Source organism: Rhinolophus sinicus, chromosome 1 (assembly GCF_057876585.1).
Source record: "Rhinolophus sinicus isolate RSI-liver-muscle chromosome 1, RSI-T2T, whole genome shotgun sequence".
Taxonomy (NCBI): domain Eukaryota; kingdom Metazoa; phylum Chordata; class Mammalia; order Chiroptera; family Rhinolophidae; genus Rhinolophus; species Rhinolophus sinicus.
Window position 1 is genome coordinate 173,669,713 of NC_142501.1, and position 22,004 is coordinate 173,691,716.

Here is a 22,004-nt window from a genome sequence, read left to right on the forward strand (position 1 = left end):
CTCCTATACACCTGTGAAAAAAGCATTATTCAAGCAATCAGGGAACCGAGACTCAGAGTAAGCACCATATGTGACCATCAATAAAGAGATCTGACATTTGAATATAAGCCCAGTTATTTAAATTTTGTGTTCTTTCTCTAATACCACATACCCTCCAAACTCTGAGGTATTTGATTTTGGAGATTTTGAATATGCTATTTCTATACTTTATTACCACATAAATTATCAAGATCTCCTCAGCTAAGAAAATGTGATTGAATCATTTTCTGGTTATTTCACTTTTAAAAATAGAATTCCATCCAATAGCTTCCTTTCAATACAAGTTTATCGAATGCTTTAGTCCTAGGTGAAGAAGGGATATACACAGATGTACAAACATTTGTCAGGGCTATATAGTCATTTTTTTTTCTACAAACAACATTTAGTGAAAATTTGCCTGTGCCTGGCAAATTTTACTAACTCCCTATAACTTTTACCAAAACCCTATGTCACTGATTATTTTGAGTACAGATTAGTGATCAAAAAGGAATTATTTTTCTATGAAACGTATATCCTAGTGTACAGAAAGAAACAGTGTGTGTGTGTGTGTGTGTGTGTGTCTTGTGGATAAGAGCATAGGGGGAGCAAGTAGGCATGCCTGATGGAGTGACATTTATGCAGAGAACTAAATGAAATGAAGGAGGGGCCTCAGTACATGTCCCTGGTGGAAGAGCAATTCAGAATGCAAAGGAAAGGCAGGGGTGGGACTATACTCAAGGACCAGCACAAAAGCCAATCCAGCAGAAGCAGAGGAAAGAAGGGAGGTAGAAAACACAACGTGGCCCTCACAGCCAATTACATAGCTGCACACATTTTCATTAAAGCTGGAATAAAAGTTTTTTCAGTGTGTTAGACAAGCCTAAGAGTCAGGACAATACTGCCTGCGGTTAGGGAGGTAGGAGTGGGAAAAGGATTTGACATTTGCTTCAGTCTTTGAATTTTGAGAAACACTTTGCCAAGGAGAGAGGACAGAGAGGAGATCGAAAGGAGCAAAGCAAAAGCATGAAAGTTCACACTTGTGAAGGGCCTGTATGTTGCATTTTGATGTGATCAGTAGACATCTCTATAAGAAGCTTTTTTTTCTTCTATATTTGCTGTAAGATAGCAAGAAAGCCTATTTTATAAATCCTAGCAACTAAGTGCTATTGTGTCCCCAAATCATGATGTTAAGCCCTGATCAAAATCCAAGTAAGAATTCATATTTATCTGGCAGTTATACTTACTAATGAATTTACTCTGCCAAGGGTTATTTACCTATTAAAAAATAAATAAAATAAAATACATATTTTAATGTAATACCCCATTGTACAAAAAGTTAGCATGTTAGAATATGATAAAACAGACAAGGCATGAAATGAGCGATCCTTCAACAAGCACTGTTTTTCCTGATTGCTTTGGGATAATGCTCCTTTAATCATTACAGTCAGTATCTAAAAGAACCCATGTGACAAGCAGAAAAACACAAACAATTAAAACAGTGACACAGCGTTCCCCTACACTGGAAATCATTGTCAAATCTTTATTTATATCCTCATCAGGCAAAGTATTGAAACCCTGAATTCACTTTAATCACTGTTCAATCTCTGTTCAATAACAGGAAGCAGGAAGGTGGGCCCATGCCCTATGATGAACGCAGATTCTCTATTTGCTTGCATTAGTGCCCATCTTTCCACATTAAGAAACACAGCAGGTTGCATACTATTGGCCAAATCTCAGCGGTGGCATATTTCCATCTCCCAGGGGGTGTGGGAAGACCCAATAGCACAGCAGTAACAATAATTCTAGCATATCCGTTTATGAAATAACATTGGCAGTAGTGGCAAGAGGATTTGGATACAAGTGTATGTGTGGTCTTCCAGCTGGAAGATCAGAGCAGAGATTCTAAAGCAAAAAGCACAGAGTGGGATGGCAGATAGTGGCTGCTTGGATAGGAACAGAAGAGAGTTGGGGATCCATGCTGAGCTCAAGGGGAAATGCAAACAAGACAGTTGTTTTAGACTATCCCCCGTGTTGCCCAGTATCAGCCAGTGTGAGGGATTACTGGTGCCATCTGCTGGATTTACTTGAGATTTAAAAATGGAATCTACATGAATAAAACGTGTTTCTCCTTATACAGTGGCTTCAGTTCTTCTGTTGAGAAGAAAACTGAAAACAAAACAAGCTAAACAAACAAACAAAAAAACCCCTCAGTCAATGGAAATGAATCCCAGCTCACATGATCTTTACTGTACCTTAGGAAGGCTGGAACATTGTATCATCACTCTGCATTTCAGAAATTTGTATTTAATTGCATTAGCTATTTTAACAGAACTCTGTGGTAGTACAGTTTAGCCAAATAGGACACTCAGGCAACTGGGTGTAGAGTTTGTACTGTAAATCAATGAATCCCTGCTAAAAATCTATGTCTTATAAATTTTATACACAATATACTCCCTCTCTGTACTTTATTGGAGAAGAATACAGTGGTTTTGTTGTGCTTTGACTTATTTTGTTTTATTAAAAAGGGAGAGAAAAGAGTAAAAGGAAAGAAGAACAAGTATCACTATTTGGTCAGAACTTTTACATATGCATTTGGGTTTTTACGTAACATATGGTAACTAACCTTTTGTTTTTGTATTTGTCTTTGTTTTGTGAAAAATTTCTTCTGTTAGTTGCACTTTGTAGGATTATTGTAAGACCATGATTTTAAAATTACAAAACTCCTTGTGGTGCTTCAATAAGATGCTAGAATTTTTAGAAATGTGTGGCTAAATTAACACGTTGCGTACGTCGGGGTTTAAATCCCACGTGAAGATTCTCGTGATCCGTACGCAACGTGTTAACTTTGATTCTATTCTACATTTCTTAAAAGGTACTAATCTCAGGAGATCTGTAATAGGAGAAATGATTTTCATGATCAGATCCATTTGGAATATGCTACATTTCAAGTATCTTCTCCTGGAGTTCCATAAAGCACATTTATTAAAATGAGGAGTTGGTATTTATGGAGAATTTACAATGTGCCAGCATCACATTTAATGTTCACTGTGATTCTATTATGTAGGCACGATCATTATTCTAGTGACAAGTGAGGAAACTGAGGCTTACAGGGTTGGGAATTTGTTCAAAGTCACACTAAGAAAACACAGGCATGGTCTCTCTGACTTTAGAGCTATTGGTCATAAGTCTGAAGCCATATGTCCCAAAATAATACATGAAATAATATTAATATTAGTAATACTTTTAAGTCAATTATATTTTGATATTGATGTTGAAGAGTAATGCAGTACTGACATCTAATTAACTTTGTTTAACCTGGCACTTTCAAATCTATTTGGCTACAGAATGCTTACAAAGTTTAGCAGCAGTGGTTTCCCAAAGAATACAGTTCTTAATATGCTGCCATGAGCCATAGTATTGCTACCGACAAGGAGCACTGAAGGGAGTAGTCTCTAATATTTCTCTGGCCACTTGCTTCAGAGTAACTGCCGGTGTCCTTCCCCAGGCAAGAGTTACAGGTTTCCACCTGGTGATTTGGAATGAGCAGGAAAAGGAAACAAACACCTGATATCATTGCTCCTGCAGGTGCACAGAGCACTGGAACCCTTTGCATAAATGTGTAATATTTACTACATCATGCAAAGGGAGCCAGCTTAATGTAGTTAAGCCACAAGGTTGAGAGAAAAGCAGCATGTTGCTGTTATTGTTTAGTCAATTAAATTGTCCTCTCTGCGCACAGAAACTGTTCCACATTTATTACCAGTGAGATACATGCTCTGGCAGTTTCTTTGCTTCGGATTGTCTTATATTTAGCACATCTAAAGATTTGAGAACAAATGACTGAAGACATGGTGATAAATTGTCAGGCTTTTCTAAAGATTCAGAAGTTCTAAAGTTCCTGCCAGTGACAGATGGTCTGTCCTTACTCATCGCTTGTCTTCCTGACAGGACTTGATTCCCCCACCCCTTTTTTTGCTCTATTCCCTTAAAGTAAACTCAGCTTCTTCGGAGGTGGGTAGTCTCACTCGTTGTAATTATGTTACTATATAGCGATATAGTAACAATTGGTAGCAGTTCTGTGAACAGTGCACCACACTCTATTTATATTACTGAAATACACACATATAATAAGAGAGAAGAGGGGATAAGAGGGAGAGAAACACATTGCCAAGGAAAAGCCATTCTTCCTTTCTTTCTATTATTTTGATAACCAAACATACTAGAGTCCCCACTGGATAGTATTTTTTCTAACTGACTTTCTACTTTCTTTTGGTAGCCCAAGCAGAATGTGATCTTTTGGGCAGTGTTTCTCATCATTATGATAAATAGATATATTAGGCCTTCAATATTTCATAGAAACCTAAAGTTTTTTTGAAATTTTGGGTTAAAAAGTGTAATTACTATGTAGTAACTTGCTAGACATTTATAAGAATCCACGGAATGAGACCAAACCACTATAACAATGATGTGCTTAGATATAAAATAGGTTCCCAGTGAAAAACAGGAAATTTTAAAATTGTTTAATCCCTTTCATTGGCCTCAAATATGTTTAATGCTAAAATAGGAGATGTGCAACTCAGGTAAGGAAGATGGGGAAAGGAAACAGTTTTCCCTCTTTGAACTCTAACATAACTGTGGAAGTAAATATATGTTTTAAAATATTTAGGGTGTTTTACAATCGCTTCTTAATCTTTTATCCAGAAATAATTTAGTTCTTCAAGTTAGTAATACCACTAGTTAGATATAGCATTACTTAGGCTGAAGTGAGTCAAGTGCAAAGGGATTAATATTACTAAAACATATAAACGTCACCATTTGAATTGATTTGGGATTTACCATAGTTGGCCTTAGTTATCTACACAAGTAGCTGAGAATTCCTTTTTTTGTGTAAATAAGTCTCTCATATGAATGTTCATTATATTAGCTCAATTTGATAAGATGTGAAAAGAGTAAACATTTTACTCTTTTCATATCTTATCTTTTAACTCTAATGTAATTTTACATCTCTGATATATATACACATATATCCAATAGTACATTTTATATAATATATAACCAGCAGTACATTTTATATACAGAGGTGCCAAAAAAAAAATGTATACACATTCTAAGAAAGGAAAAAACTGTATTAAAATTGCAATACAATGAATGAAGCTAGCATTCATTTGATTAACTCCATCTTTTGATATATATATATATCAAATGTACTCCTATATCTGTATTAGTCATTTAAGTGAAGGAACTCAAAACCTACTGGGTTTCCAAGGTGTAAGCTGTTGAACTCCCTGTCATCTTTTTGACCTTTACTAAATGCTCCTTTCATTACAGATACCAGTTACCTTTTTAATTAATGACTTTTTCACATAGCACACTTTTAGTAGCATTCAATTATAAAAATCCAGAAACTCATGCCAGCTCATTGGTTATGCATGAAGATGTTAACCTAGACCTAAGGAAATTATTTTCCTCTTTTAGTGAACTGTTCCTTAGATAATGAATACAACCATTACATTTCTGTGTACAACATAGCAATAAAAAATCTTCAAAGGTTCTTATAGTGTCAGACTAACACATAGGCTCGTAAAAAAAAGTCCTGAATATTCAATATTCATGAAAAGGCCAACAGATATTGCATGGTTTCAAAATCATGCCTTTATAAAATCACATCATTTAAAATTGCTTTAATGAGTATATTTATTAAAATTTATTAAGGTTAGAAAAAGTGCATATCTGAGATGTATAAAAAATAATTGCATTAGGTAAGATAGGCTAAATTATTCTAGCAAGTAGACCCAAAATGCAATAATGTCTCAACAGAACAAAGGGTTATTTCAGGGTTAGTGCAATACTATATCAGGAAGTAGTAGAGTGGGGTCTGTTCCATGAACTTGAGCTATTGTGATAAGTGATTTATTTTTTTTTTTACTACAGTAATGTGCTAATAATTTTTTCTTGTTTCAAATTTATACTGCTATTAATAGATGTGTCATAATTTAGTACTCATGAGTAAAACCAAGACAGGAGTGAGAGAAGGTTATTTCTCTGCCGACCCTCAGCAAAGGAGGGTGGTAGGATGAGTAGAATCACGGCCTTTGATGAGATATCTGTGTCTCTCTTATTAAAACAAAAGATTTGGAAATAAACCTGCAAGTTTATTTCCAGACAGTGTGAAAGATGAGTAACTTTCCTGGTCCAGACAAATTATCAATCAGTTTCCATTGTAACTCTTACCTTCTACTTATTCCGTAAATGCTGTTGCATAAGGTAACTTTTCACTTAAATTCTACGCATTAATTCAGAGTTCTCCTAGCCTAAATTTTGCTTAATCTGACCACATGGTACAGATGACCTAAATAGAAAAATTTTAACTAAATTGAGTCATATCTTCACTCAACTACTAATAGTGTTTCACAAGTACTTTCAATCTGTATCTTGGATCTCACTTCTCTCTTCTCTGAATTCTTCCTATTTTCATATTTAGTCATTTTTCCCCCATCAATAACCGATATCTCTCCATTTTATCCAGAGTACTACTTTCCTTATATTTGAGTCTTTGGTTTATATTCTTTTAATTTCTTATGGAATTCCCATTTATTTTCTAATATTGTTTATTTCTAATAAATTACTGATGATTTGTCACTAAGACAGTTAAAGAAAAATAATCATAAAATTAGAAATAAGGGATGCAATTACTAGTATAGTGATTTTATTTTTTTAGCTAAAACTGAAAACTGCCTGCCATGGGTCATATTTTCTACATTATATTTCATGTATAAGTGGGACATGTATGTATTTCCAAAAAATAATAATGATATAACTTAGAATAGGTAAATAGTCTCACTTCTACAATAATATATTATCTGTACACTTCAGGAAGATTGTAGGGACCAATATGATGTATACTGAAATCACATAAAATTCTAAAGAAACAAAGATTTTGCAAATAATTTTATACTTTGAGAAAGCATTGGATCACATAAGAAATATATTTCCAATTTTATTTCTTATAATTCAATGCTTCTTTTAGTAGGTATCTCAGGAGAACAAAGAATAACCACCAAAATGCAATTCACAATGTATAATGTATAACAAATCCTTGCTATTTATTAGAAAGCATAGTCATGTAAAACCCAATTTTGGGGTATTGTTGCTGAAAATAAGAGAATAATATCCTACAAAACAGTCTCACCTATTATATGCCTATATGTCCCATGACATGAATTGTTAAAAACATGTTTTAGAATATATATGATCAGACTGGATAGAATGGAAACTTTCATACAAAAACTACCTTTACTACACACACACACACACACACACACACACACACACACACACACGGCTCACTTTTTTTTCCAAGCCAAGGATCATTTGGAATCAATTCATCCAAAGTTAGTCAGCCAAGATTGTTACATGTGTATTGTTTGCTTTTCCTTTAGCATAAGTTTTATTTCTTTTAATGTTATTAGCAATTTGAAAGCTACTAAAATTACCCACCTATAACTTAATATAATGTTTATTGCTTTTAGTCTTTAAGTTCAGATAATTTAACAAACAGATATTCTTACAATACACATGGCACAAAGCTTTTCAGAATACAGAGCAGTTTACTTTATCAAATAGTAGCAAACATGTATACATATAAGTTTCAGAAGATAAGAATGTAAAGTTACAGCCAGATTTTGGAGGAATGTGTACTTAGATATTTATTAGGTGGATAATAGAAAGCCATCAAAGTTTATTTGGAAGAGCAAATGTGATTTGAACTCCACTCTCAGTTAAGTCACAATACTTATATATATATATATACAAATATATCCATTTAGTTTGGTTTGTTTTCCATAATTAATGCTGACTGATAGCTGTTTTTCTTTCTTTTTTCTATTCTAGGTTGTGGAGACTAATTTGGTTGCTTTTGATTGTCACTGGATCATTATAAATGAGGTAAAGCCAATTAAACCTTATTGTCTACTCTAGGTCCTGTTTGTATACGTATAGTCACGGCATTTCCTTTGGCCTTGGGTGTTCAGCTAACCGAGTGGACGCTGTTAAATAAAAATACAATAAGGAGTTTTTGTTTGTCTGTTTGTTTGTTTGTTTTAAATTGTAAAGGGTTTTGTATGAATGAAATAAATGGAGAACATCTTCCCCACTGAGTATCTTTTAGCATTTTCCGTTGGAACACACAGCCTGCTTCTGGCGATCTTCTTTATAAAAAGTACAGTTCTTCTTTGTAAGCAAAGTGAATTCTTCCCAGTGGAGTGCTTGTGTTCCATTTATATTTTAATGTTGTTTCTAGAACTTTTTATATCCAACCCCCCTTAAGTAGCTCTGCATATGAATATGAATAAACAAGAATAGATTGTTTTTCTTTTCATAAAGGAATACAACTGTTTAAAATCCATCAACTTGTCAAATTCCTTGTGAAAGTTGTTTGACTTTTGTAAAGACAATACATAAGATTTAAAATACACTACAATATGAGAACCTTGTGAAATAAGTTTTCCATTCATACCTGCCAATCAGAATCGGAAAATACAATGAGAAAATCAGTCATGGACAAATAATGAGATCACATATATTTGTCTCCAAAATACCTAGTATTCAATTATTACTTATGAATATAAAGAATGTATCATTTATCAATAGATACTAAATATTGAATTATAGAATGGTAAGTTTTGATTCAGGGAAAAAAATTGTATTTGGGGAAAGAATTCTGGTTTTGTAGTCAGCAAGTCTGGCTATAAAATTAGTTAGCTGTATTATTTTGGATATATAATATAATGATTCTGTTCCTCAGATTTTTCATTTTTACAGTAAGTATATTAACATTTACTTTACAAGTTCATAATAAAAATTAAGTGAGATATTATCTAACACTGTTAACATAGTGTTTAACAAGTGACACTATATGAATAGTACTGCAATAATGATCATAGCACATTAAAGTTCAGAGATCACTTTCTCAGACATTATTTTTTTGAGTACTAAACATCATTTTATGAGGTACTAAGGGAATGAGGTTCATAGAGGGTAAATGATTTGCCTCTCTTTACATAGAAAAATGAAAATGATTCCAAGTTTCAAGTTGTTTTTCCTATACCAAGCTTCATTGATGGGATGATTCTTTTTAGCTCAGTGAAAAGACACTGGAAATATCTTGCAAGCCTCTTTTTGGTCAGCCAAATTTTAATTCTGCGTGATTTGTCATTATATTTTGTACTGCAAATCAAGATGTGTTTCTCTGAGATCCCCACAGATGATTTGTATGTATGAGATTTGCTTTTCAATGAAGTTTTGATACTTCCTAATTTTCTAATACCTCTCAATTTCCGTCTGGAATGACTAAACCTCAGGATAGAGGGGAGGGAAAAGGAAACTTAGAAAACATTCAGGATAACTTTTCAAATTAGAAATTTTTATTTTTATTTTCCTGCAAGGAATCTAAGGTTCAAAGAAATTAAACAATTTGCCAAATATCACACCACTATTATGTGGTGATAATGGGATTTAAAAGAGTCTTTTTCAGTCTAAAACTTTGGTTGTTTTGCTTTGTGTTGTTCTTTCTTTTATTTTTTTAAATAATTCTCCTTACAGATTGTATTTTTGAAATTTCTGCCACCTCACTTTTATCTTATGAGAGTCATTTATCCTATTAGGTATTGTCTTTAGTTTATTTTCTAGATTAACTATTTTTTGAAATAGAGAATCCTCCTAAGTCCTTTTTTTTTAATATCACACCCACTTTCTAATGGGAAATAGACAACACTGATTTCTGATGTAAAACAAATTGGACTCATTTTACCTGTTTGTGTCAAAAGAATTGCAAGGAAAAGAAAAAGTGATCCATTTCCTACTTGGAGACATTAATCAAAGAAAAAGTGATTTATTTCCTACTTAGAGATACATTAATCAAACCAATTAATACTTATAATAGATAAATTGAAATGCCCATTCTATTCTATTCTATTTGGTAAGTTTGCAAAAGGGACCCCTGAATTAATTATTTTTCCATTACCAATTGGACTTCTAAAACTACACCTGAATCTTAAAAGTGTGAACCACGTAGAGCTCCCCAGAACACAAGTGGTCATCTACCTACATCTTATGTGTTAATTTGTACTGTAGAAAACAATCTCTCCTTCATATTATATAGAAGAAGTCTGACTGGACTAGCATGTATTTCGTTGGTGGTGAATATCATGGAAAGAATAACAGCAGTTTCTATTTTACTATATTTTCATAAATGTTATGACTCATTTTGTTGAACTGATGAAATTTTATTTCATAAAATATTAGGAGGAAAAATGCTATTATTAAATGGGTGTTCCATAGTTTGGGCCACTATTTGTAAATAAAACATCTACACAAACAAAGCAATCTAACCAGCAAATAACTCAATGAATGTTAGAAGGTATAGAAGACAGAGTAGAAGACCTTGATTTTTTTTCTCCTCCTTTACATTTGGGTTTTCTACGGTAAGGTGTCATAACTATTTATAACTTCCACTTACTATTACTGAAACGCTTATCTCCTTTTCACCCATACACCTTTTTACTGGTCCTTGAATAGAGGCGTAATTTCTTTGGAGCAGGTCAGTACCACCCAGTTTTGGAAAAACCTGATATTCATAGCCCACACTGTATGTATTGGTTATTATTATTATTTTTTTTATCTAAACTAGGTTAAAAATCAGATATAAGCATGTTTTCTGTATTTTCATCCCTAACAACAACAACAACAAAATTGTCAGTGTATCTGCAGTAGGCACTCTTGCTTCCACATAATTGCATTCAGCCACCTCAGTCTCTTTGAAATGTACCTCATAAAACTTGACTCTCACTACATTCACTTCATTTACAGGATTGTGTATACAAATTTATAATGGATAAATTATAATTTACCCTAGTTTCCATAAAAGAAAAAGCATGGATTTCTCCAAATTTCTAGGAAGCTAATAAATTCTAAAGGTAACAACAGCAAAAAAAAAACCTAACATGAAAATGTCCATTTTGACTGAATGTGGAAAACATGAATCTGCTTAGTTTGGTTTGTGTAGATACTATTTTATTGCTAATTTTAAAATGGGTTTCAAACATGTGTTTAATCTTACTGCATCAATAATTTTTTTTAGAGAGAGAGACTATAAATCAAAGTTGGCATTGTGCATTATGATACAAATTGATATAGAAAGTTGAAAACAATATATATTTTTTTCATTTGCATTACGTGTGCTATAATAATGAGAGGCTATGCTAGCTCATATGGTGTAATCAATCATATGTTAGTAGTTGGTAATGGTATTTGTCTTCTCCCTACAATTAGTGGCTTCAGCTTAGAACAGCCTTTCCATGTAAGCATTGTCATTCCTTCAGGGTCCTGAAGCAGATATCCTCACATGTTATTTAAGTTTTACAAAAATTAGAAATTCAGATGGGAGATATATACTTTTTTAGAACTGCAAGAAGTGCAATGCTATATGCACCTTTTTATCCCCTGATGATACTGAACCTGACCTTTGGTGTCCTGACTTCTTATTTAAATAGTTTAAGTCATTATTCTCTGTTAATCACTACTGAGTTCTGCAGTCAAGGAGTAGTTGTTGTTGAGATTAAAACAGCTTATATGTATAATGGATGTTTTCATTTTTTCTAGTTTAGTGATTAATTGAACTGCTCACCACTAATCTATCAAGCTGCCATTCTGTTCTCTTCCTGCTGGTATATATCCTACAGTTGGTTTTGTTCCATATTTCAACATGATGTTTGTGTAATTATTTAACACTAATGTTAAATTTTATGGAAGCATCAAAGGATCGTCCTTGCTGAAACATGAAGAATATAAACATATTAGCAAAAACAACAACAAAAAGCATAATCATTTCAAACTGCACTACATAGTATACTGCTTACAATCATTGCTAGAATCTGCCTTATCCAGAATTGTTAAAATTTTTAAAGCTTCCCAGTGTCAGGACTTAAAATTTCAGTTACCTATTTTCAGAGGATAGTTTGGTGAAAACTTGCTGTTAATTCATTCATTCAATCTTTTCTTTATCGACATTTATTGAATGCCTACTATGAGCCAGAAACTTTGTTAGATGAAAAGAGATAAAAGAATGGGAAAAGGAAGGAAGGATCCCTTCAATGAAAGAGTTTATGTGATATCAGTTGGCATCTGTTATAATGGATTTTAAGATTCTTCCCTTCCCTAGAATTCTATTAATAATTTAAGCTGATAAAAGTGAACTAGTGTCTTAAGATACTTAAACATAGAACTGGGAGGACTACGGGTGGAGGTGGGCCCCTTGTTAATTCTCTAGTCTTGACTTCCCGTTGAACTCTACGGTAAGTTAGTTCCAGAGGAGGGATGAAAATAAAGGGGAAGCCATGGTGGGTTCTGCCCCTTCTTCCCATGTGGGTGGCCAGTGGACAAGACCAGCCGGCGAGTGTGCACACACTTTTTGGTTCTGTTTTCTTTTTCTTTTCCTGAATAAACCATTTTTTTTTGGTGGATTACCTGGAGAATTATTTGGCCAGTCGACAAAGCTTAAAGCTGATATCCTAAAAGAGGCTGGATCCATTTTCCTAAAATATTTGTTCTGGAAAGTGGCTGTTTCTGAATGGAGTTGTACGCCTACCAGATATTTTAGCTTTCTTTTTCCTTTGCTCTTACACAGTTCAGGGTTTGCATTAGAATATTATAGGAAAGTAAATAATATTTTCTTGGATATATTGACTTTATTCTTAATAATTTTTTTTATTATCTGTGTAAATTATTTTGGGGCAAAAATGACTGTATGCCTTGCTCTTACAGAAGTAAAATAGAGAAAAATTAAGCACACTAAAACATATGTTTATTTTTTTTGCAATATTCTTACTTCATAAATATACTCATTCAAATAAGTAGTACAAAAAAGGATAATTTTATACTTCAGCTTCTTTAAATGCTTTAAAACTCTGGAATTTTCTGCATATCTATAGAGATTAGCATTTTTGGTAGTACTAGGGTCTTGGGATAGTGAGTAGTGACTAGAAAAATCAGATGGTTTAAACATTTTTAAAAATCAGATAATTAAAACAATATTGATTCAAGTAGATTACACAATAGCTGCACATTTTACTACAAAAATTTACTTATGGATTTTTTCATTTAAAAGCATCTCTTAATAGATTAAGTATTCACTAGCTTTCAGTGTTTATATAACATTACATCTACCACTCTTGAAATGCACTTTTTGAAATGCAGAAGTAAAGTTCTGTAAATATAAAATAGCTGCCTAATCAAGTTTTCATATCACTATCAAACTATTTTTGAAATCAGGTGTCAAAACTAAAACTGCAAGTAAATTTTTTGAGACAGACTGTCTGTGAGCTTCATTCAGAATGGCAGATTCTTTCCTACCAGAAAATTACTTTCTTTCCCCTTCCTCAAATAATAATAGGCAAATATATTCAATTCAAATTGACATTTTCTCAGATATACTTTAGTCACTTAGACACCTGAGAACTTCAGGTTTTGGAACCTGTAAAAAGCAACCATGCCTTTTTGTGGGTTTAAAATAGTCCTGTTCAAGACTTTGGCTCATGATGGATGACTTTATCATTCCTTATAGAATCATCAAGCTATTAGATGCTGGAATGATATATCTTTAGAGTTTTAATTCCTATCACTCATGAATATTAATCTAAATAATTTCTGTAAGGAAATATGGACTTCTTCTATAGTCATTTCAGAGAGTGTCTCATTTGATGACATTTATAAATCCATACTATAAATACAGAGCATTTTGAATGAAGGGATCGAAATGTCTCCATTTCTTTATTTATAATGTGAGAACAGTATCTGAATCTGTATTGTTTTCAGCAGAAAATGAGATAACAGGTTATCTTAGCATTTTGCCTAACCCATAATAAGCACTTATAAATGTAAGATTTTATTCTAATATGTTGATTTGTAGTTTGTCAGGGCTGGAGCCAAGTAGAGATGGTTCTAGCTGACAAAATGTTTATAAAACTTAGTATTGCTAAAGAAAAAGAGACCACATATATAACACAGTTTAGTTTTTTTGTTAATATAATGAGAAGAGTGGTATAATTTTTCCTGCTTTTAAATGAAAATGTCTGTATAATATGGAACTTAAAAAATATGTAAAGACATTGAATAGCAATATTAATTTTAAAAGATTTCTGGTTAAGGTGAAGGCTAAAAATGGAGTCAACAGGACACTGTTTAATTCTGCTTTGTGAGTAAGTAGGTGACAGAAAACTAAAAAGTGACCAGCTTTTTGCCAGACAGATTTTTTGGTGGCCAGTGACATGACACAGACTAAAGGAAAAATACGGCCTTTTAAACTGTGAAAACCATTTTTATGGTACGTTAAGGATTAATCAACCATAAATCCAGGATATTATACTGGATATAGCTGATGGCAGGTGTTATTTTATTTTCAGGAAATGTATATTTCATAAAGATCATAAATAAAGGATGAATTTTAAACCTAATATATGCTACAAGGAGAACAATATGTGATTAGTCCAGTAAGGTAAAAAGGAAAATTTACATCTGTAGTCTTTTTGTTTTTCATTATTTTATAATTCCGTGAATCAAAACTGAGCAATGCTCGCCGCAGTCCAAAATTTATCTTGTGTCAAATCTCTTATTTCTATTGCCATAAGAATCTACTTAAACCAATAATATGTTTATTTCAAAGACTTCCTTGGTTTAAAAGGTTCCAAATGGACACAATAAAGCACAAACTGATTTAGTAAAGACTGCCTTAAAACAAAAATGTATTCTGATCACTTTCATTCTGACTGTTTCCAATTAGAACAGATGCGTGTTATAAAAATATTTCATTTTTGTTGCTTCTACATCGATGATTGAGTCAAATCATAAAATTTAAGTCTGGAGTTGGGAGGCAGGGGAGAAGGAAGCATAAAGCATATTTCTTTGAGTTTGGCAAACACTCATATGCAAAATAACATTAATTTGGGTAAAGAGCACCCTCACTCATCCTGGTTCACACTGTATTAATCAACAGTTTTTCATCTTTATATTATGACCCCAATAATATACTAACTTATTTATTCAACATTTAGTGAGTATTTTTAAATCTATTCTTAACCAAGAGAAATGTGTAGTTTAACGCCAATAGTTCTAAGAAATGATTGGGAAAATTCTTAAAAAATAATATCTCCTCTTGCTCTCTCTACTTGCCTTATATAAGAGCGTCATTTTTCATTGCTAAGAAAAATATACAATACTCTTCCATCGCAACTATATCCCTAGGTACTCAAAGTACCTTGAAAACCATTAATGAATAGTAAATTAAAGTAACAGCTTATTTTCTGACTTTTTTGATGTTTGGAGAACACATTTTTTCTGAAGTGTTCACCATAATAAATTATAAACATATTAATAAAGTGTATTTAAGTGAATTGCTCCATTTGAAATAATTGAGGCATTAAATGAATAGAGTTTAAGCACAGACAGCAAATACAAATGAGTTCCTTATTTAAATGAACATGTGTTGTTTTCATTTGGATGTGGGCTCAGCATTAAGCAAATGTATTACAGTAAGAGAATCCCTTAGCATTTCTAGATAACAGTTTATTAACAGTTTTGGGTTTCTGTTACTATATTAAAGCATTTCTAATTCTTCTATTTCTTATCTTATAGGAAATAAACGATATGGATGTACAGGAACTTGTAAGAAGGTCAATTGGAAGATTAACTATCATTCGGCAGACATTCCCAGTCCCCCAGAATATAAGTCAGCGATGTTTCCGTGGCAACCATCGAATATCTTCAACATTGTGTGATCCAAAGGATCCGTTTGCTCAGAATATGGAGGTATATTCTAAGTCAGGGTATTTGTCCCAATGGTGCTTTGTTGAACAATTGTGGAGAGGGGTTTTTGAGTTGCATTGGATTTAGAATTATACACGTTTGCAGTTTCTGAACTAGTCTTTTCCTCCAGCAATTTATTAAGCCTGACGGGAAGAATGCTAAGAATCTGTGTCTTTGATCCTTGTAAACTCATTATAGCAAAGTATACATTTGTTTATACTTATACATTATAGCAAAGTATCTACTTGTTTAATACTAACATAATAACTAAAGGTTATTTCCTTCTCAGCAAGTAGGTAGACCTATAGCATTTTTCACAATAGAATTTGTGATTGATACCCTTTAATGCCAAACTACAAATTATGAAGCTAATAAATTTGCCTGACATTTTTGGCATAACGAAGACATAGACTTTTTTTTTTTTTTTTTAAGATTAGTCTCCCGTGTGAAGGACTTCACCAAAAAACTAGAAATACAACAACAACAACAAAATGCTGTGGTATTTCATAGTCTTATCCAACTCATACGGAATATAGCTGTTAACCTGCACTTTTCAGAATACAAAAAAGAATTTGAAAGTAAATAAATAAAATCTTTGAACAGTAAATAAAGAAACATCAAGTCCCTGGGGCTTACTCATAAAAATGCCCTTTAAATACTGACCCGGAGCCTATTTTTTTTCCCTAAAGGAAAAGCCTATCAGATTTGTTGTTGTTGTTTTATTTCTCTTTGCACTGGAGGTCTCAATATGTCAAACTGATGGCAGTGTTACAAAAAGCAGGCACGTGGACAACAGTAAGGAGCTATAAGGAGCACTCTAGCAAAGCCAGAGGCAGAAAAAAGAAATCAATCCGATACACTAATTCAAATATCCTATCAGTGAAGGACTTTTCCTGTAAAAACAACTCTGTGTCATAAAGTAGTTTCTAAGGGTATCACTGTAATATACTGCTAGCATATTAGTATTTAAACCATAGGTCTGAGAGATCAACAAAGATTAAAGTCATGGTCCATTTCAGAAGTCAGAAAAATATATGTGTTAGAAAACTATCCTTCAAAATATTTAATATCAAAACATCGTAATACTTAGAGATGTTCAGTTTGAACTTTTTGGAAATATAACCCTATGAGAACTAATTCAACCACAATAACACTAGATAAATAAGATGATTTTGCAAAACAACTATTTTTGAATGATAACTCCACAGTATCCCTAACTTTAGTCAGTTTTGATTTTTCTTTTTAGATGAATCATTACTTGCCTATCTATTTCTTCATATGTATTACCATTGTAATGAGTCTCGTGTATTTTCCAGGTAGCTGGCTTTGGGATCATTGCCCATAGAACATTCTGTTTCCTACTAGATTTTAATCTCTTTTAGACTAGGTTCCCTCCAGGACCTGGCATCATAAAATCCCATAAAGTATTAGTCTATTTTTATTTCCCCTATTATACTTATCACAGTGCTTTGTACCCTTGTGGATATTTGTGGATTTGAATGTAATTAAGGAGAAGGCAATGATCAAAATAAGCCACTCTGAAACCTAAACAAGACCTGTTTAAATTTTAATGCTAATCCTGCTGATATGCTTATAGCGACCCAACTTTTCTTTCTTTTTTTTCTGTTTGTCTTTCTTTCTTTCTCTCTCTCTCTCTCTCTCTCTCTCTCTCTCTCTCTCTCTCTCTCTCTCTTTCTTTCTTTCTCTAGCCTTGGATATATTTTTATTTAAGTTCAAAATATGTTAAAGTCTCATTGTTAACGTTAAAAGTCATAACATATAGCTTCCTTAAAATTAAAAGTGGCTTTCAAATAATTTACCAGCTAAATTACTTAGTTGTTTTTTCCTCCAAATCTTTAAGCAAAACCAGTATGCCTAGGACATGGTTCATATATGTTCTGTGGCTGTGAATGCTTCCTGTTACTACAACTTACCACCAGAGCTTCTGTGATCCTGTTTGACAAGTGTGGAACTAGAAAAATATTCACACCACACTGACAAATATTCTATTCTTGAAGTACAAGGAACTCTCTCTGGTCATCCAAAAGATTCTGTTCTTGGACCTAATGTTTTCAAAATGTTTATCACTACCTGAATGAAAGCGACTAAAATATGCCTATCAAATTTGTAAACAACATAGAGCTAGGAGGGAAAGCTTGTGCTGTGTAACATAAAATCAAGATCCAAATTGTTAAACTTACTGAATAACAAGACTAAAAGTTGAAATTCCACAGAGATAAAGAATAGGTTTAACATCAATTACAGGAAGTCTCAATTCATGAGACCTGGTTTGACAGCTGTTTAAGGCTATGAAGGTGAAGGCATATTTGGTATGAATATAGCACAAGTCATATGTGTTCTCAACCATTCTAATGTAATCTTGGTTCCCATGTCAGATTCCTTTTTGTTAAGATCAAGAGAGGTAGGCTTTATCTCTCTCTTAGTTGAATCATATCTGCATTGTGTCAGTTCTGAGTATTAAACTTTGAACAGAAACACTGAAAAATAAGAAAACAAAGAAAAAGTGCTGAGATGATAAAACAAGCTAGAAATTATATCAGGTGATGAACAACTAAAGGAAAGATGATGTTTCAGGGCAAGTAATAAATATTGTCAAATATTGGAAGGTTGTCATATAAAGCAGGTGGGTGCTGGAGGTTCAGTGAAGTAAGAAAACAACTGTAGTGACAGTAGGGTGGAGAGAAATTATAAGTTAGATGGTAGGACACTGGAGTTTAAGGCATTAGAGGAGATGGGTATTTGTGTCCAGTGAATAGTCACTGTGTTGGTTGTGGCCAGAATAGAAGTAAAGATCACGTGTGTAGAAATCAAAATGACCTTCTTATGCTGGGAGATACTTTGGGATTACGGTGAAAAGGGAGTCAAACACCTAATGAATAATGGGTGAGAAAGAGATCAGTAGATGATGGCAGGAAGGGGCTCTAAATTTGGTGTAGCAAAGAGCATGGACCTCAAAAGAGAACAGGCACTTGCCTGAAAAAGAAATAATGAAAGGGGTATTAGAAAGCTCAAAGAAACTTTATCACCCCCTTTTGATCCTGAAGTTAGGAAGGTGGGCAAATGAGGAGAGACAGTCATTTGATGAAAACACGTGTCACCTATTGAATACGAAGACCAGCATGCATTCACAAAGTACACACTTCACAAGGTGAACAAGCGACTGTACCTCAAGGTGTCAAGTGTGGATGGACCAAGTTGTCAAGTTTCTCACATCTTGGATTCTATCAAACCTACCTGATGTTAGACTTGACTTTCTTTTATTTTCTTTGTGTTCTTTTTATTTAACAACTATTTATCAAAACAAAACAAACATTCCCTAGGCTCTAGGCTAAGTCAAATGGAAATAAACAATAAGGGAAACAAAAGTACAAAAGGGAAAATATATACAATATGAGCCCCTGTCCAGAAGGAACTCATATTCTAGTGTAAAGGGCATATTTGAAGAAAATCTTGGCATTATATTTCAATAGAGGTATGCACTAAGTGTTATGGGAGATAAAACGAGGATTGCTCAATTAGTCTGGGAGTAGGGAGAGTCCTGAGAAGTTGTCAGGGTAGGATTCAGCCAGCTCCATACCTAGGAATTAAGTATTAGAGAAAGTTAACTATTTGGAGAAAGATAAAAAGACATCAAAGAGTGCTTTGATGTCATATACACACTTAAAGCAATCAGTCAGAGGGAGAAGCAAAATAAAGCTAGAAAGATAAGAGCAAGCAAATCTGAGGCAGTGGAGCCAGGAGAGTTTATAAAAGGCCAAATTATTGCAGATTATTGAGAAATCATCAAAAAGTTTGCTCTGGATTTTTGGATGCAGGCCACTCATTCTTCATTTTTGTTCCAGGTTTTCCTTTTGGGTTTTCACAGTTTAATACAGCCTGGATTTTGTTTCAATGACTACTTTTATGTTCAAATCTCAGTCTTCCTTCATTGCATATTTCGGCCTTTCCCTCAACCCCCACTCTCTTGAGTAATTATCTGGCATGGGGAAAGGGAGACGTGGGAAGGGGAAAGGGAGGATATCTTGCCCTCAAATTTCTTTAAAAAGAGCAAACATTGAAGAGCAAACATAGTGTTCAATGTGTCTTTAAAGAGCGGTCTGCCTCCTGTAGGTATTATACACACAAAGTAATGCTTAATACAAATAATTAAAGATTTACTGAGTAATGAAAGAAAACACACAAGGCACTGTTAGGAAGCACTTGTTAACAGTCGTTCATAGCATCAAACTCGTTATCTTAATAGTTAAACTTAGTACAATTTTGTGAGGTAGGAAGACAATTTCATAAGATTCCTGCATGATTAATTATAAGTAAAGGACAGTCAACATACTGTCCCCTTTGTTTTCAGGAAAAAGCTATGTTAAGACACTTTAAAATAACTGAGAAAATTTAAATGATTTAAGGTTGATTTAATTTTTATAGTTACATTGATTTATCATTTTCTAAACTTTTATGTTGTATTTTTCCTTCAGAGCGGTTATAACATAACATTTTAGATATTATTGACCTTGAATATCTATAGGCATTTGTGTTTTCTAAATAATTTATAATTTATTTGAAAAATAAACACCTCCAGTAGTTGTTAGTGTGGAAAGTAGTTCTGGCAAGAGTTAAATGTAAGTGTTCATTAGCCCTTAGCAAACATTTCTATAATACCTTTCTCAGTCTATATGGAAGGAAGATAATAACATAGTTACCTTAGAAGAAGCAATCTTTAATATAAACGTACATTCAAAAAGTAATTATTTATGATATCTGTCATAATGAATTGCAATATACGTGTACACCTATATAAATTTGCATAGATTCTTAATCATGATAATGTTTATAAATGATGCTGTTTCCTCTCATTTTTTTTCATTCCTGAATCCCCATAGGCAAACAGATGGCTGCTTCCCTATTCTTTTATATTCTTTTATACCTATGACACTCATCTTATATGTAAGATTTAGTTGCTATTTCTCCATCTGAATAACCAGAATGCAAAAACTTGATATAGTCAGAAAATGTATTATTCAGTTTGTCCTTCCAACCTTAAGCCTTTCGATCCTTGCCTCCTCAAAATGAAATAAGGGCCAGTGATTTTCTAAGGGCTGACACTAAAAGCCTTGCCTCTGTCGAAACTTCTCTTTTTTATCTTCTCTTTTACACCTAAATAAGCTGAAAAAGAAATCGAAGCATACAGTCAGACAAGACTTCATTCTCAATAGCAAAAGTGCCTGGGAAATGAAAAAAGAAACCTTCTGCTTAATAAATAACCCAGTAAACCAGCCTTCAACGACCTGAACAGAAGCAGTGAAGCTGATGATTTTTTCCCATATTCTTGATGGTTGCCATCAGTGATCCTAATGGTTACTATGTAATATCTTTTCAGATTTCAAACCTTTACATATATGACACGGTGCTTCTGCTTGCTAATGCTTTTCATAAGAAACTGGAGGACCGGAAGTGGCATAGCATGGCAAGTTTGTCCTGTATCAGAAAGAACTCCAAGCCCTGGCAGGGAGGGCGTTCCATGCTGGAGACCATCAAGAAGGTAATTTCTGACTAGTATTTCACTCTTCGTAAGTCTCTGTAAAGATAAATAATTGTTTGATGAGATGTCTTTTAGAAGGATTTTCTCCCTTGATATAGATGTCACTTAAAAGCACAAAACAGTGTAATGGAGAAATGAAATATTAAAAATAAAAGGTCAGAAAGTCACACACATACAAAAGCTAATAGCCCTTATTTATTTGTAAGGGAATTTTAGGCAAGTAAAATGTTAGTGGTTGAAATATTTTTAAATTTCCTTGATCATATCATTAGAATTAAAGATGCTCAAATTATTTTGGTGCTTGTCACAAAGCACAAAAAGTTTTGTTTGTTTGTTTGTTTTTTTCCTTTGCACTACACCATCACCTGAAGAATGAGTACCAGATATAGCTGTTTTCATTTAGATGATACGTGGTAAGACATTGGATGTGTTTGTTGATCTTTATCTCATATTACATTGGTGCAAAAGTAACTGAGGATTTTGCAATTGTGTTTAACCTTATAAGTCGCAATTACTTTTGCACCAACCTAATATTATAGGTATAATTAATAAACAGTTACTATTTTGCAGCATT

At 33.2% G+C, this 22,004-nt stretch overlaps 1 protein-coding gene across 3 annotated transcripts in view; it reads left to right on the forward strand.

The window, feature by feature from the left end:
- GRID2 (glutamate ionotropic receptor delta type subunit 2) overlaps positions 1 to 22,004 on the forward strand; it is a 1,331,224-nt gene that overhangs the window by 786,502 nt on the left and 522,718 nt on the right. For all 3 annotated transcript variants that reach the window (XM_019741137.3, XM_074323476.2, XM_019741134.3), the window contains exons 5-7: positions 7,909 to 7,962; positions 15,703 to 15,876; positions 21,269 to 21,430. In XM_019741137.3, the coding sequence (XP_019596696.3) occupies positions 7,909 to 7,962; positions 15,703 to 15,876; positions 21,269 to 21,430 (390 nt within the window). The remainder of the gene's footprint in view (positions 1 to 7,908; positions 7,963 to 15,702; positions 15,877 to 21,268; positions 21,431 to 22,004) is intronic.